Source organism: Manis javanica, chromosome 12 (genome assembly GCF_040802235.1).
Source record: "Manis javanica isolate MJ-LG chromosome 12, MJ_LKY, whole genome shotgun sequence".
In the NCBI taxonomy this organism is placed as follows: domain Eukaryota; kingdom Metazoa; phylum Chordata; class Mammalia; order Pholidota; family Manidae; genus Manis; species Manis javanica.
The window spans coordinates 8,524,234-8,541,466 of NC_133167.1; the positions used below are offsets into that span (position 1 = coordinate 8,524,234).

General features: G+C 39.5%; 2 protein-coding genes across 23 annotated transcripts in view; one reads left to right on the forward strand and one right to left on the reverse strand.

Moving 5' to 3' along the window:
• The window catches only part of FBXO36 (F-box protein 36), a 74,873-nt gene extending 64,876 nt beyond the window's left edge, over nt 1-9,997 (reverse strand). For 2 of the 3 annotated variants that reach the window (XM_036997774.2, XM_036997773.2), the window contains exon 1: nt 9,617-9,997. In XM_036997774.2, coding sequence (XP_036853669.2) covers nt 9,617-9,712 — 96 coding nt within the window. In that variant the 5' untranslated portion in view covers nt 9,713-9,997. Of the gene's footprint in view, nt 1-4,348; nt 4,512-9,616 lie in introns of those variants that run through there. The other variant, XR_012123474.1, reaches the window with a different exon arrangement.
• The window catches only part of TRIP12 (thyroid hormone receptor interactor 12), a 138,253-nt gene continuing 130,071 nt past the window's right edge, over nt 9,052-17,233 (forward strand). For 15 of the 20 annotated variants that reach the window (XM_073218006.1, XM_073218014.1, XM_073218017.1 and 12 more), the window contains exon 1: nt 10,171-10,359. The gene's annotated coding sequence lies outside the window, so the exon portion shown is untranslated. The other 5 variants (XM_073218011.1, XM_073218008.1, XM_073218010.1 and 2 more) reach the window with 5 other exon arrangements.

Consider the following 17,233-nt stretch of genomic DNA (forward strand, 5'->3'; position numbering starts at 1 on the left):
CATCCATCAGTGGATACCTAGGTTGTTTCCGTATCTTGGCTATTGTGACTAAAAATGCAATGACATCAAGTCATCTTTTTCAATCGGTGATTTTGTTTTCTCTGAATAAATACCCAGAAATGGAATTGCTGGATCATACGGTAGCTCTACTTTTAATTTTTTGAGGACTCACCATACTGTTTTCCACAAGTGGCTGCACCAATGTACATTCCTAGCAATAGTGCACAAGGGTTCTATTCTCCACATCCTCACCAACTTGTTATTTTTAGTCTTTTTGATAATAGCCATTCTGATATATATATATATATTGCAAATATTTTCTCCCATTCATTGTTGCCTTTTTATTCTGTTGATGGTGTCCTTTGGTGTGCAGAAGCTTTTTAGCTTGATGTAGTCCCACTTGTTTATTTTTGCTTTTACTGCTTTTGCTTTTAGTATCATATTTAAAAGACCATGTCAAGGAGCTTACCACTTATGCTTTCCTTGAGAAGTTTTATGGTTTCAGGTCTTACATTTAAGTCCTAAGTCCATTTTCAGTTAATTTTTGTGTATGGTGTAAGATAGTGGACATTAAATTTTTTCACATGTGACTGTCCAATTTTGCCAACAACTCTTACTGAGACTATCCTTTCCCTATTGTATATTCTTGGTTTCTTTGTCGTAAATTAATTGACCATATAGGCATGGACTTATTTCTGAGTTCTCTGTTTTGTTCTGTGTGTCTATTTTTATATCAATACCTTGCTGTTTTAATTACTACAGCTTTGTTTGTGATGTAGTCTGAAATCAGGGAGTATGATGTCTTCAGCTTTGTTCTTCATTCTCAATATTGCTTTGGCTATTAGTGGTCCTTTACGGTTTCACACAAATGTCAGGACTGTTCTGTTTCTGTGAAAAATGTCATTAGAATTTTGATAGGGATTGCATTGAATTTGTAGATTGCTTTAGGCAGCATGGATGACTTAACATTAATTCTTCCACTTCATCAGCATGGGATATCTTTTTATTTGTGTTTTCTTCAATTTCTTTCATGAATGTATTTTAGTTTTTAATATACAGGGTTTTTTCACCCCCTTGGTTACATTTATTCCTATGTATTTTACTCCTTTTGAGAGAATTGTAAATGTGACTGTTTTCTTAGTTTTTCTTTTGGGTGGTTCATTATTAGAATATAGAAACACAACAGATTTTTTTATATTGCTTTTGTATCCTGCAAATTTACTGAATGTAGGTATTAGTTCTAGCAGTTTTCTGAAAGGATTTTTTTGGATTTTCTACATATAATATGTCATCTGCAAATAATGACAGTTTTACTTCTTCCTTTCCAATTTGGATGACTTTTATTTCCTTTTCTTGCCTCAGTGCTCTGGCAGGCCTTCTAATACTATGTTGAATGAAAGTGGTAGGAGTGGGCATCCTTTTGTAATTTCTGATCTTTACAGAAAATTTCAGTTTTCACCACTGAGTGTTAGCTATGGACTTGTCATATATGCCCTTTATTTTGTTGATGTATGCTATCCCTATACCCACTTTGTTAAGCATTTTTTATCACAAATGGATGTTGAATTTTGTCAAATTTGTAGGATTTATAATCTTTGGATCCTTGTATATTATTAACCCTTTGCCTGGTAAATATGTGGCCAACATTTTCTCCCAGTCAATTTATTTTGTCTTAAGTATCATTTATAAACAAAATTTTATTTTAAATGTATTGATCTGCCATTTCTTTCTTTTGTGTCTTCCAGATTCTAACAATATTTTCTCGTATTTTCTTATGGTACTTCCATTGTGTATGTTTGGAGTATGACACTTAGTTTTTCAACCCATACAAAAAATTTTTAATGTATAATATGGGACAAAGATTTAGTTTTTCTATTTTATGACTATTCTGATAGCCAATTGCCACAATAATTGTTGAACAGTTCTTCATTTCCCCACTGATTTGAAATGTAAGTGAGCCTTTAAAATGAGACTCAGAGGAGGGGGATGATACGGATGTGGGGACACTGACAGGAAGTGACCCAGGAGACTGGGAACAGTGCACACTGACAGCACTGGAAGGTGGTAAGTGTTATTTAAGGGATGATGAGCACAGTGGTCCCGGGGCCAGGAAGCCCACAGTTTATAATGATATGAAGAATGATTTGGAGAAAACAAAATTTCAGTATATAGCTAAAAAAGCCTTTTCTTTTGTTTGTAATAATAAAATTGACTATCCACCAAAAGGGAAATTTTAGCAAACTTGACATAAAAGGAAACACCTTTAATCTGACTTAAAAAAAATCTAAAGCAAACATCATACTTCATGGTTAAATACTGAGCGCCTTCCCAAAAAGTTCAGGAACAAGACAAGAATGCCTGGTGTCATCATTTCCCTTCAGTGTTTTAGTGGAAGTCTTAGCCAATGGAATAAGGCAAGGATAAAGAAGACATGAGGATTAGAAAGGAAGAAATATGTCATTATTCACAGGTGAGGTAAATGTGACAGAAAATATCATGAAGAATTATAAATTACTAGACTAGTGACTTAGCAAGATCATTAGATAAAAGAAAGTTTACTAGAAGCAAAAATCAATTTTTTAAATTACTAGTTACAAATAGAAAATGCAATTTAAAGAGGCAATATAACTTACAATGAAGAAGTCAAATATCTAGAAATCTAACAAAACATATGTAAGATTTTTACACCATAAGAAATCATTGAGCAAAATTAAATAATACCTAAAAAAATTCTACAAGGAAGGATATACTATATTTCTGGATTGGAAACTTTGTATTATAAAGATATCAATTCTCTGTAAGTATGTCTATACATTCACTGTAATCCCAATCAAAACACTAATAGATATTTTTGTGCAAACATAAGCTGAGTGTAAAAAAAAAATAGTGCTATAAGTAAAGAGTTACTACAAATCATTTTCCTGGAAAAGATGAAGTTTGATTTGACATTGGAAGAAGAAAATGCAATATAAACATTTAATATTTCTTCCCTATTTGCTATTATGTACCAGGTACACTGCTGGGTGTTTTTTTTTGTTTGTTTGTTTGTTATGTCATTGTACCACAGTTTAATAAGCCTTTTTCTTATAAAACTAGACAATTACATTACTTCCAAGTTTTAACTTTTTTTTTTTGGACTCCCCCCCATCATCAAGTCCCCACCACATACCCCATTACAGTCACAGCCCATCAGCGTAGTAAGATGTTAGAGAATCACTACTTGTCTTCTCTGCGTTGTACAGCCCTCCCTGTGCCCCCCACCCCACATTATGTCTGCTAATCGTAATGCCCCTGCTGGGTGTTTTGCAAAGAACATTCCACAGAACCTCGGTTCCTAAGATGCTCAGAGATAAAGGGGTTCTGTAGTTACATGTCCATAGGGAAAGCTCATTGCTGCAGTCTCCTCTTGGAGATTTCATGATGCACAGTAGGATATCAAATACCCTAAGAAATTATGGAGAAGCAAGTAGAATTTTGTTTAACCCAGGATCTTCCAACTTACTTGATCATGAAACCTTCTAAGAAACACTAGCTTGGTGGCTCTCATTATTAATATCTATGCAGTGGCTAAAGGCTGAACTGGGTTAAATTGTTCATTTTACAGATGAAGAAATGGAACCTTGAGCAGGTGAAGACTTACACCAGATCATACAGTTACTAATACGGATATTCAAAACCAACTCAAAAGACAATGCTTTTTTCCAGGGCAAAACAGTACTTTCACTCGAAATAGAATTTTAGAAATGGAGTAAACCTTAGTGATCTCTTGGACTAGTGACCTTGCTATACTGATGAGGCAACTGGGGCCCAGAGGAATAAAGTGCCTTGCTCCAGGTCAAGAGCTTGCAGAGGGGCAGGAGAAACAGCAAGATCCGTGACTCAGTGATTCCCAATTAAGTGCTCTACTGCCCTATATAATCAGGAGGTAAATCTGTGTCAATGCAGGGTGAGACCAGATTAGCTGTCCTTGTTGGGGTTGAGTAGGTGCTCATAGGTGGTGAGTGAACCATTTACCCGGGGAAGGATGACACCAGAGCTACGGTAAGTTGTCGTGTCATTTTGGAATGTGGATTCAGAAGCCACTTGGTGACTGGGTTATGATATAGTAAAGAACAGAATAGTGTAATTTTTAAGAGTTTAATCACCTTATTTGTATAATTTTATCCCTCTTCCCTGAGACTTTGAAAAACTAAAAGGAATTTGCATTTCTAAAAGCAATTTCACAACTAATTGGGCACATCCTGGTGTGTCACACACGAGGCTGGAAATCATTTTTCTAAAGTGTGTCAGCTATGAAGACTAGAAAAGAATAATGCAGTAGGCAGAACTACCTGGAGGAACCTGTAGGTCAGGGAAGGGCATGTTTATTGCAGGTACTGGTTCACAAAGAGCAGGAGGAAAACGAAAGCACTCCTTGATGAGGGCCTTGAGCAGGGCTGGGCTGAAAGGTCTAAGATGCAGTGATGAAGGGAAACACCTGTTTTCCAATGGCAGCGAGAAAAATGAGGGCCCTTGGGAGGCAAAAAGACAGATGAAAAAGAGGGTAAGTCAAGACATAATGAGGGGGAAGAGGAAAATCAATGAAAGCGAGTGTATCGCTGATTTCTGGGTTTTAAAGGGAGCAGCACCAGTTTTTTCAGTATGGAAACATTTTGGCTGCGGCTGCAGGCCATTGGGCTGAATGGGCAACACAGCTTTGCAGTCTGCAGAAATATTCACCTCCATTAATGGCGAAGGTTCTCCGAGGGGCAGGAAAGTAACCGGAAGTAAAAGGAGAATGTAGGTTTACTCTCTGCTTTATCCTCTCCATGCTTAGGACTCTTGGGGACCTTACGTAGTGAGCAGGGCTAGAATAGAGCATGATTTAGGGGTTCCTGGGTTCCCTGGGAAAATACCAGCATGCTATCAAGGTGCTTGTATCCCCATCCAGCTCCCAAAATGTGCAACCTGATGTTACTTAATTTGACTTCAATTGGTTTCGGAAGTTCTGTTCTTTAGGCTTTACTGGGAGACATATCTGTACAGTGGACCACGTTTGCCTTATTTTACTCTCCACGTCTCTTTTTTAGCTCAGCAGTACTATCTCATGCCCAAAAAGGCAAGCAAGAGAGGGCAATTTTTTAGTCTCAAAAGTAATCATTACATTAGAAACAAAAACAAAAGCAAAACCATAAGGGTGGAATTTTCCAGACACTAGGATCTCCTTAACATTTCATAAGTAACTACTGACCCATTTACATTCTCTCTAAAATTTGCTGAATCAGATTAATCGGCTCCCCTGCATCCACCCCCAAGATTAGTAGACTCTGGTGGTACAGTCATCAATGCTGCCCACCGATTTAACGTGGGAAGTGGCTCATGGATGAGACAGGTAGAAGCTGATGCCCAGAGCAGGGCACCATCTCTCAGGGTTAAGAGTTCCCCATTTACATTTTCACTTCAAATCTTTGCTTTTCTCTGATTATAAAAATAAATGCTCATTGTAGTGAAATTCAGATCTTTCAGAAAGACAAGGCAGAAAGTGAAAGCAATCTGTAACTCTATCCTTAAGAGTGAATCACTCCAGCCTTTCTTCCAACATTTATTTAAACTCCACTAACACTTACAACAAAAAATAATTTTTATTTTATAAAAATAAAACTTGTGGTGGTGGTTTTTTTTTTAATGGGGTCATAGTACATTTAACCCAGCAATTTTTTTTTTCTTGCTTAAGATTTATTTGGTCTACTGAATAAGTAAGAGATCCATCATATCATTTTTAAAAGGTTGCATGGTACTCTACGGTATGAATGATTCACAGTTTAACTGAATTTCCACTAATAGAAATATGTTTTTACAATTGTTTTACTTTGGTGAACATTCTTGCTCAATTAGCTCAGTACACATGTGAAAGCATTTCTGGATAGAAAAATCCTAGAAATGGATTTATTGGGTGAAAGGGTGCATGTATTATCATTTTTATTAGACTGTACTTATATTTTAAATTTTAAATTGGTCTATAGTTTAAAGTGGCACTGGTACAATTCTTGCAAAATCCCTCAGAAGCAGTCACTAAGTCTAGTTTTCTTTAACTGCTTTTTCAGAAGCCATGGAGATGACAGTTTCCTGTCATAGGCTGGCATGTGACCCCAGGTATTTTCAGTCTATCAGTGCAACTCTAGAGCATGTCAAATATATTGGCCATTTTTGGGGAGTGAGCTTTCGGATTTTTTAAATTTTCAGATGACATGAGCTTCAAGTATCTTTTTGGAGTTTTGAGTAGGATTAAATGGAGAGATAAAATAAGATTAATCTATTACCCAATTCTTCCTTGTTTCATCTGCTGGACTGACCATAACATGCTGACACTCTTGGGACACCCATCTGGGTTATCAGCTGCATGAGGCCATATCTGTCATTTCTCATCTACTTAGCATATGGTTACTGCTTCTAGCAGTTTCCCAGCATTTGTCACATTAAACCTAAGTAGTCAGTTCTGGCCAGTTTAAGCAATGCCTCCTTCGAAGAGACAAGACAGAATTTCAAGAGTAAAATACCTGTAACAGTACCCTTCAGAGAACCTCTTAGTCTAACAATGATTTTTGCTTCCTTTGACTCAGATTTCAAAATATCTGTGCTATTCATTAACTTATCATGAACTTCCTTTGGACTTAAAAAAAACAAAAACAAAAATAAACATTAAACCATTTAAGTGTTTTATAAATCAAATCACTAACTATATTCTCCCAACTAGATCATAGGCTCCCTGAGAGAAGGGATTTTGTTTGGTTCACTGATGTTTCCCCAGTATTTAGAACAGTGCTTGGCACATAAAAGGTGCTCAATGCATAATTGTTGAATGAATGATGAATTCTTTGAAGGCAGGAATCTTCTTATATTTTGCATCCCCATAGTAAATGCCAAATCACTGGTTAAAATTAAGGCAAGGATCTTCATTCAGGTATACAACTTAAGATGTTCTTAGAAGCTAAATGTTAAATATTCCTTGTCTACATAATATTCAAGATTCTTTCCAGCCCTAACTTATGAATCTACTAGTTTTCAAAGAATTAGAAACCCATGTAAGAAAATATATTACTAAAAATAGGGTGAGAATAATTGAGTAAATCTTTGACTTAGAAAGCAGTGCATTGATTTTATGGTCTTTGGATCATCATTATAAAGATAAGATTTGAGAATTAAACTGTATTTCCTCAAGCTATATTCTGTAAGCCCCTTTTTGGAAAAAAAAAATCACTGCACCAAGTTGTTAACTGGGAATGCCTCTATAAGCATAAAAAATATTTTTAATGTTACTGTATAAAAAGAAGGTAAAGGAAATATTTATGTACAACATTTATATTCTGGATGATGCCAATGTTGGTATGAGGATTATCTGAGAGATATCAGCCTTCAAATTCATGGCTTATGTGTAGTTATTTGGATTTAAAGTCAATAAAAACAAGAACAGTGAGAAAAAATAAAAAAGGCAATCAGAGTTAAAGACAGATCCATCTAAATCTGGGGCATATTTTGGACAACACAACATTTTTGGAAATAAAGGCAAAAAAGAGAAAAAAAATGTAGAAGAATCAATTTTAGAACGTTACTCCAGAAAAAAGTCCACCTTATAAAACACATTTTAATTCCAGTCTTTTAGTACTTATTTATGTCAGACTACTTCTTACTGGATGTTTGGTTTCCTGTGCTGAGACTAGAAAAATCATCTTGTGGTTAGAAAATAGCTATTCTCAATACAGTTGACTGAAAAGACTATTTTTTTGGCTTACTATTTTTCACAACAAGATTTACTTTAAAAAGAGAGTGAATTAATCAGATTTGAGATGAACTCTCACTGGCTGTCATGGATATATTCGGTTTGCTTAAAAAAAGAAAATGGATCAAATCTTGAACAGGATTTTATATATATGCAACTGACAGAAAGGTTAGTTAAAAAAAAAAAAAAGAAAAAACAACAACAAAAAAGAGAATGGGGGTGGGTTGTATTTCATAAAACAAAATAGTTAGAAGAAGAATATGTGCCCAAGTTGGCCTACAGAGCAAAGTCTGAAGAACATCAACAACAGAAGCATTCTTGGGTAAAAATAATGCCAAGGGTGCTTCTATGATTAATCTATTAAAATAAAATGGTAAACAAGCATTCAACTTGTTGAGGCTTACAATCTTGGGGTACAGTACATTAATAATACCAACCTGCAAGAAAAAGAAATGCTCAAAAAATTTCTCAAAAGACAAATTATGGAAAAGCCTGTAAAATAAAAAGTAGAACATTCTAACTTACTTAAGGTAGATGAAAATAGAAAATGAAGTAGGAATATGTTAAGCTATTACTGCTTTCTATCATTTACATTAGAAGATGAAGAATTATTAGGCTCATATATACATCTTAAAGTGAATGGAAAACAGTCAATCCTAAAAAATGTATGAAAAGAGTTAAGTTTCAGCATATGAAAAATTCCAATTAAATGGGTAAAAATTCCTTAAAAAAGTGTTTAATTAAAAATGTTTGGCAGACTATCATACTTGAAATAGATATTATGCTTGTAGTATTTGTAAACCTCAGAGTTAAAAAATAAAATAAATGTTACTTATACTTTAAAAGATGCTTTTGAAGGTATACAAAAAGTCATTCTCTGCCTATTGTACGTAAGGGTTCAGGAAAAAAAACTGATGAAACACTCAGTATCTACATCAAAACAAATACACAGTTCTAAATTTCTTTTTACAAGAATACCATCTACTGAAGTGCAAGAAGCACGTATTATCTCAGAGACAGGCATAAACTCGGAAATTAGAACGTGTTCCAGAATCAGAAACGTGTTCCGAGTGGAGGGCCAGTTCAACTTGATCATTTTATGGGCACAATAAATCATCCAAAAGCCCACCTTACATAGCGAAAGTAGTAATAAAAATAGGCCGATGGTTACTTTACTACAGTGATAACATAATCCTCGGTCTTATTGTTGTGGAGCAGATGTCATCATGGGTGGGGCTGACGCGCAAAGCAGCTGAAACATTTTTGTACCACCCCCCGCACATTTTCAATGGGATAGAAGGGGATCCAGAAAAGGTAAGGGGAAAGCTCTCAACCATAAATTCCTACAAGAATAAGGAGTTTTGATGTGGTCGTCGTACAAGTAAAGACCACCAAGAGATGTTTTAAATCCCCCATGATTAAGTCCTACCCTGGAAAAGAGATCGTCCCTTTTTCCCCTCCCCTGCCGGCTCCTCCTCGGGACACTTGGCTGAGTCTGTTTTTCCCTCATTTCCATGCTGAGGTGAGGCTGCACGGCAAGACGGGACGTCTGTTTTTCTCCACGCGCGGAGGGAACTCTACGGGTAGGAACCCCGGAAAGCACGAAGGGAGCGGGCGGCGTTGTGCGAATGCGAAGAAAGCTCCCTGGGGACGAGCCAGGCTGGGGTTGGGAAGGGACAAGCGGGGCGCCGGGCCGGCCGAGAAGGCCAAGGGGTGACGAGGGAAATCTCCCGTCTCGGAGCTGCGACCGGGCGTTTCCGGCGAGCCACAGTCTCTCTAGGCTTGGCGCGACTAGGGTTCCGTGCTTCACCAGGGCGGGCAGGGAGTTAGGAGGGAGGGTAAACCGCGGCTCACACTTGCCTGGGACCGGGTGACCAATAACTGGTAATAGTCTTTGCTCGGCGCCGGGCCTTGTCCTACAATTTCGAACAGCGTCTCTGGCAGCCACGACGCCATCTTGGGACGCCACAACCGTCGCTAAGACAACCAGGAAGGGGCGGGGCTTGATTGGGGTCATGGGGCCAAAGCCTTGGTTTAAACCGAACCCCACTTTAAAGCTAGCAGGGGGGTTCTGACTTGGGGTGATCGTCCTCTCTTTCAAGGGTCACAGGGAGCCCTGATCCGTGAAATTCCACCTTCAGTTCCCCCGTGACCCAAGGAGAATTAGTTCCTGCTACCAAGGAGGGGAGGGGATGACCCCGGCGGAGGGATACCAAGCGGAGCACCACATTCCCCTTCCTGGTCCCTCGAAGGGATAGGGAGGAGGTCGCAGGCCGCTCGGGTAGACGAGCGGGACGTTGGGGGAGGGAGGGGCGACGTGTGGGGCCGCGAGTAAGCTGTGGGGCCTTTTTCGTGGACCAACCCGTCAGCCAGAGCTGGAGGGCAAAGTAGTTCCCGGAGGGTATTTGGAACGGGAGGGGAGGGAGGCAGGCGGCGCGCACGGAGGCGCACGCCGGCCGCGGTGCTGCGGCTCAGCTGATAATTGAAGGGACCCGAGGAGCCGCCGCCGCCGCCGTCGCTGCCGCTGGGGGGGGGTGGGGGGAGCGAGTGGAAGTTACTGCCGCGCCACCGAGTCCGGACCGGAGACTTTGGGGCCCAACTAGGTAATTGGGACGCAGTTCCGAGTGGCTGGGCCAGGCTTGGGGGGAGGGGGCTGTGCTGTCGGGCGGGGGGTGGGGGGAGGGATGGCGGTGGGGGGGTGGACTGAGGAGGGGAGGAGCTGGAACAGAAAGTCCCAGGAAGCCTGCTTGTGTCATCGCCGCGATTCGGCCCCCGCCTGGCCTGCTCCCGACGGCGGCGGCGGCGGCGTCAGCGACGGTGGGGTCGCGGAAGGGCCGGGCCGGGGGTTGACGGGCGAGGCGTTCGAGGGACACCGCGGCCTGAGGGACTCGGGCAGGGCGGGAGCGGGGTGGTTCGCTGGGCTCTCCTTCCAGCCCCCGCAATGAGAAGGGCCCTTCACGGAACCGGGGTAAGGCGTGCAGATCTTGAGGAGCCCTGCGGGGGTTGGGGGGCCGGAAGTGGGCTTCGGAGCTTGGAGGGCGTCTAGGAAGAGAGAAAGTGGGGGGCCGGAAGTGCAGGTGGGGGTTGTGAAGACGGCAAGGGTTCCCCGGAAATGGGATGGGGGGCCCGGAAACTGGGAGAGGGGAGGCTCCAGGGCCGGGGAAGGCCCGGAAATGGAAACTAGGAGCAGCTCGAGTGACAACAGTTGTGGGAAGCGAGGGTCAGAGGAGGGAGAGGCCGGAGTGGCTTTAGACCGCTGTAAGGGGTTCCTAATAAGGGGGACGGTTGTGGGCGGGTGAGGCTGGAGACAGGGTCTCCTCTAGGCAAGTTTTTTAGCCGTGGGAAGTTGAGGCTGAGGGGAGGGTACGAGACGGGCTTGCCGGCGGGGGGCGGGGTGGGTAGAGCGTGAAAAGGGGCCGAGAAACTTGTCTGTGCGGAGGATAGCTCTCCTTAATGGATCAGAATGGAAATTGTGTGATGGGGGTCCAGACTTGGGAGGGAGGTGGACCAGGTGTCACTCCAGAAGTGTTAGCATTCTAAGCGAGTTAGGCGATGAATTTATTTATATGGGATTACGTAAAATCTTATATCCTTAGTCCATTCACCACTCTCTCCCCGTCCTTCACCAGTAATGAGTGGGGTTTCTAGTTCAGGCAAGTTAGAGAGGAGCTCAAATAACGAAGGTCGTGAGATCCCAAATCTGTCCACCTCAGTATCGCTTCCTTCCAGAATAAGAGGAATCCTTAATTTGCTAGAGGGAAAAATTAAGAAAGCTTTAAGAACACAGGCAAATAGGGTGGAAATAATTGAACTGCCCTTGGTGGACGGGAGAGACTTGATTACTCTTGTGTTGTGAGGAGGGAACAGAAGGGGCTGCTCCTAAACCCTTTAGACATTGTTTTTGATAATGCCGTTTGACTTTGGGGAGGCTTAAACATCCTGCTGGCGGTGAGTTTTAATTGCTTCATTAACTGAGAGAGGGAAGGTGTCAGTGTGTAAATGTTCGTGTGTGGGGGGTGGGGGTGGGGGCACATTGAATAGCACGGGGAGTCTGTTGAGTGGACGTCTAACTGCTCCCCTGCTGTCTCCCTAGTCGGCGTTCCCGATTTTCCCTGGGCTGCCACATCACCCGATCCCCGGGCTTTACTCCGTTCTGTAGGCCCTTTAGTGGTGTGTTTAACTTTCTATTCCTTGCCAGTCTCTTTAGATATTTTTGGCATTTCATTTTTGAAAGACCGGTAAAGTTGAGGCTCGGAATCTCCTCTCTAAAAAGAAAACAAAACAAAAAAAATAACGTGGTAGGAAGTTGAAAGAGCTATTGAGTGGGCTAAAAAAACGACGCTTGGAACAAAGGTCCTAGTTGTTAGAGAAAAAGGCAAGGAGCCTATGTATATGAGGCCTGTGTGTCGCATTTAAGGGTGAGGTGGGGTGGGAATGGGGGAGAGCAGTTAGAATTGACGAGTGGAATTACCAGGTTTATAGACAATAAATTGCAGATTTTTTAATTGATCCTTTTCATATTTACATTGTGCAAAGAGATTGGAACTGTGAATTTTATTAGAGGAAACAAAATTCTTTCAAAACTTCACATTCAGTCTAACTGAATTAGTGTGACTTTTATATCTTTCTGAGATTGGGGAGTTTTTCAGTTATTTTAAGCATAAGAGAGCACATTACACGGTTGGGGTTTGTGGGCTTTGTTTACATCTGCCTTTCTATCAATGTGCCAGTATCCTTAATTGAAGAACTGTAATTAAGATTGTCATTGTTTCCCTTTGCTTCCCAGTTTTTCAGGAGTTTGAGTGGTTTTGCTCAGGTGACATCTACTTATTTAGTTTTTGTCCATGAGCAGGCTTTTTGTTTTAGTTTTTCACTTTCTAAAAGTTTTAGAAAACTTTAGGCAGTTAGAGTTCCAGAAGGTGCTAAACTAATTATTATTTTAAAATGAAGGGGATGCTAGGCCAGGGTAAAACCAATGCTTTCACCTTGCAAAGTAAATTTGAGCTAATGGTTACATTTCCATTCTAACTTTTAAGATTATTGGATTTGTATTATCTAAGTAAGGTTTTATGATCCACTTAAAGGATGGCCTACCAAAGGGACACAAGCTGTGTGACCTTGAGCTATTCATTTAACCTTATCAGGTCTCCAGGTTTATCTGTAAAATGGGGATGAGTAATCTCTAAACAGGACTGAGTAGTTGTGGGAGTCAGTGGATATAAAGGCTGAAAAACTACAAACTGCTAAATAAGTGTAAGATATTATCACTAGTATTAGAAAATTATTGTTTTGAGGTTATTAAATGAAGATACAGCTTCTTACCAGTAGTGGTGGTGATGGGGGGAGGAGCATTGATGCAAGGTAGATTGAAGATTACAGTACTTGATAATTTGGAATTGCTATGAAATTGGTCGTGGAACTTGGGCCCTTTTCTCTCTGTTGAGAGAATTATTTTTTTATCAATATGCTAGATATTTTTTCAACATACCTTCTATTGAAGATATTTAATATTGTTTAGAAAAATTTCAGGCAAATTTATTTACATTTTAATTATTGACAACATAACCCATTCTGGTTTGTGGTGCTTATGAAATTGACTTTCTAATAGCACAGACTACAATTAAGGAAAAGCATTGCTGAATGCTAATCTGTTGTCTTTACAGAATCTAGGGAGGTTTTCTGAAAATAATTTTAATGGATGGGGGAGATCTTCTTGAGCAAGTGTCATAACCACCAGTTGCCCTTTTATTTTTCCCCCATTTGTTGAGGTAATTTGACGGACTTAAGTTGAAAAAGCAACCTGTTTGTTGTTTTCATCTTCACTCAAATTCTTGATACTGCCAGCCCAACATTTTCCCATTAAGTCATTTTGGGTTCACTTCAACTCATCCCTTCAAATCACTTCCTCAGAATCCTCTACCATGTGATGATGTCCTTTTATTTCTGGATTATTTATTTATGTATGCTTTATTTTGGGATATTAGTGCTAAATTTGTTTGACATGTGTTGCTTTTGTTTACCCCCGCCCCACTGTATTATAGGCTTCTTGAGGGCAAGGGCTATCTAATATCACTGCTTTGCATGGAGGTGCACTTATAAACCTGATTGAAAATACCTGTTTTCCTCCCCACTCCAAACCAATAATGTTAGACTGGTCTTTGCTGACTATGCAGCCAGCCTTCCAGCTTGGAAAGATTTTTGGTGCCAGCAGATGCTCAGGATGCTTTTTGTTTTTGTGATCACAGCCTCTTCACATCTTCCTGACTGCTATCAGAGGGCTTGAGTAGGGTGCAAGGAGTAAGATTTGGGGGATTATACAATAAATATAGTTTGCACATTGCTGTACACTCTTGGTGCTTGTAGTTTTTAAGCTGTAAGAACTTTCTTAGCTTTATATTCATGTAGTTTCTTTCATTGCCTGTGTATAGTTCAAACAGCTTTTTTACAGATTTCCTGAAGGCATAACCCCTAGCAATTGTTCTTTAAAATCTACCTGCTCTGCTAGGTTACTCTATAATAGTGGGTGCTTGTTTTTATTTGTGGTAAATATACTGATGTTGAGCCAATCTGTTGATTTTTATTTAAGTAAAATTTAACTTGGCCAGTGTCCTGGATATTTAAAAATGCAGTTCTTAATTAAATCTAATACCCTAACTTACTCATAGTTTATGTTTATTGGCATAAAAATTGTTTCCTAGGCTGAAATAAATCTGCATAATAGTTTTTCTCTTAGGCCTTGCAGATTATGGTTGTGATTCTTAAAGTTTCATTAAACTGGATTGGCCAGAAGGAAAAGGAACTCTCGTCCATTATTCAATTTACTGTTTTGAGTGTGCAGAAGCTGTTGGTATTAGTTTTGTGGTTATGCTTGATTTAAAGTTAGTCTGGTAGCTGAGGTTAAAAAAAGCTGCCTGTTAACTCTGAGTTCTTTCATTAGTGAACAAGCACTGTCCAAGTGAGTATCTGATTTGAAGGTAAAAAAAATTGGGTTCCAGTCCTGGCTATGCCTTTGCTGTCTTTGTGACCTTGGGCAAATAATTTAACCTTTGTGAGTTTCAAGGGCCTAATCTGAAAAATATGGTTTTTGCCTCTTGACCTAGAGTCAGTTGTCATTTATGTGCTAGATGCTGTGTTTTGGTAGATTAGGCTACAAAGATGGATTGGAGCATAGGGTCCTTCCTCTACTGGTTCACTGCAGCATTGACCGTTGCCTCATTTAACACCTTTCTACCTAGAACATACTTCTATTATATATGTAGCTATCCTACTGGAGAATATTTGAGTGTACAGTAGTATTCTTCAGCCAATTATGAATTCCTTGAAGTCATTCTTACCCTTTTTTTAAACCCTGTTATCTAGCTCAGTGCCTGGCCCATAATAAGGATTCTTTAGATGTTTATTGAAGTAATGTGTCTTGTGAAAATAAAATGATACTGTAAGTGAGAATATTTTGTAGTTATTTAAATGTCGTTCTAATAATCATTTTGGATGATGGTTACTGCTAATAAAGATTTTGGGAGTGTTTTTTTAATCTGTTGGTTGGTACATGTTTTAGAGACTGCAAGTTACCTTAAATCATATATATTAAAAAAATGAAGGCAAGCCATTTCATATTGCCCATTATTTGCATATTAGTTGATCATTTAAGTGCTACATTGAGGACTTAATTATATTTTGGTATAGTGTGCATCTTTAAGTACAAAACTGAATTTATACATCATTCTAGTTTTATTCTTTCTTCTTAGCACGGATGTATTTATTTCTATAAATATGTTATTACCCATACATGGATTTTGAAGGCTATTAATAAGCTGAAGTGTCTTTCAACAAGCTTTCAAGACTTGAACTTACAGCATTTCAGTGTGTATTTTAATCAACTTGTTGGCTGTCATAACCAGTGAGTTTTACCCCGACTTCAGAACTCCTACTCATTCCACCATGGGCAGCATTCTGAATAAATAGATGTACCTCGTGCTGTCTTTTTAAGGTCAGATTAACTCAGTTTGAAGTCCTTACACTGGTAAGTGTGTAATGATCCTGTAAACCCAAAAGGAATTTTTACGGATAGCCTATCTGAAATTCACTGTTGACTTGTAATCTAAGCTGCTTTATGTCCTTAGAGAGCAGGTTATTGGAGATCATATGGAGGGCCTACCTTTTTTTTTTTTAACTCTTGAAAACCAAGTGATTGTAGTTGCCTTGTAAATAGCAAATATATGAAAATGCTAATAACTTATGCTATGGCCCCAGTATTTTGTAATCCTGTTTGTTCTGCACCCTTGGCTGCAGGCAGGCAGATTGAGCTGCTTGTTCCTCTCTCAACATGCCCAACCAAGTGCTTCACCATCCTTGCCCTGGCTTTGATTGTTGTGTCTACCTGGATTGATGCTTCTCCCCCATTTTGTATCTCTTGTTGCTACTTAAAATTACCTTTCTTCCAGTAGCTCTTGTAAAATTTTTATTCTCTACTCTTCTCCCTTTCTACTCCTTTCTAGAACATTTAATTTGTTTCTGTTGTGTAAGACACAGTCTGTCTTATATAATTAGTTCTTTACATCTTTACTAATCTTGGGCTTCTTGGGGGTAGAGGTGTTAATTCTTCTATCCTCATGGTGCAGGTTTTCTGCCTTTAGAAAACCTGATAGGAGAATCTCAGTTAAGAAACATGAATTAGGACATGATTTTTGGCTTTACTGAATAAATTGTTGGAAGTGCCTTCGTTGTACAAATATTTCATTAGGAACTAATGTCTGCGTATTTGTGCTTCCTACAAGTTTTATGGTAACTCTTGGAGAGTGCTGAGATGATCTCTCATTATCTTGAAATGTAGTTTACTATAGATGAGTCCAAACTATGACAGTAGAACACAACATATTGTGTGTATTGGTTATTAAGTACGAAGTTGAGTTTTATACAGTGGGTGCTCCAGAGTTAGAGAGAGATTAACTCATGGGTTTAAGTTACTGAGGAAGACTTCATGGAGAGACCAAGAGACTTGAACTGGCCCTGATTGTTTGGGTAGGCACAGAAAAATGGAGACCTTTAAGGTGTGCTTCTGGCAAGGATCTACTGGTAGGAAACGTGGGCCTTCTAGAGAAGAGGTTCCACAGTTAGAAATTCAGGATTTTGAGCTAAGGTTGTTGAGGTTCTTAAATGGGAGATTTAAAAAATTAGATTAAACAAATAGACATGTTTTGAATTTATTGCTGATCTCTAGGCAGGGACAACATGAAAAAAGTGTAAAAAAATTCTAATTTGTAAATGAACTGAAAAAAAGGAAAAGTGCTTTTAGAGCTTATCTTTCTATGAAGTTGTTTCCCTTTCTCGTACTGCACAATAGTTTTTGTGGTAAGTTTTGGGGCAGTAGAAACTGTAGGTAAAACTTGTTCAATTTCTCTACTTAATAGTTAAAATAGTTAAATAAGGAGCTGTCTAAACAACTCCCATTGCTCTCTTCAGGCACAGAATTCTTCCTTT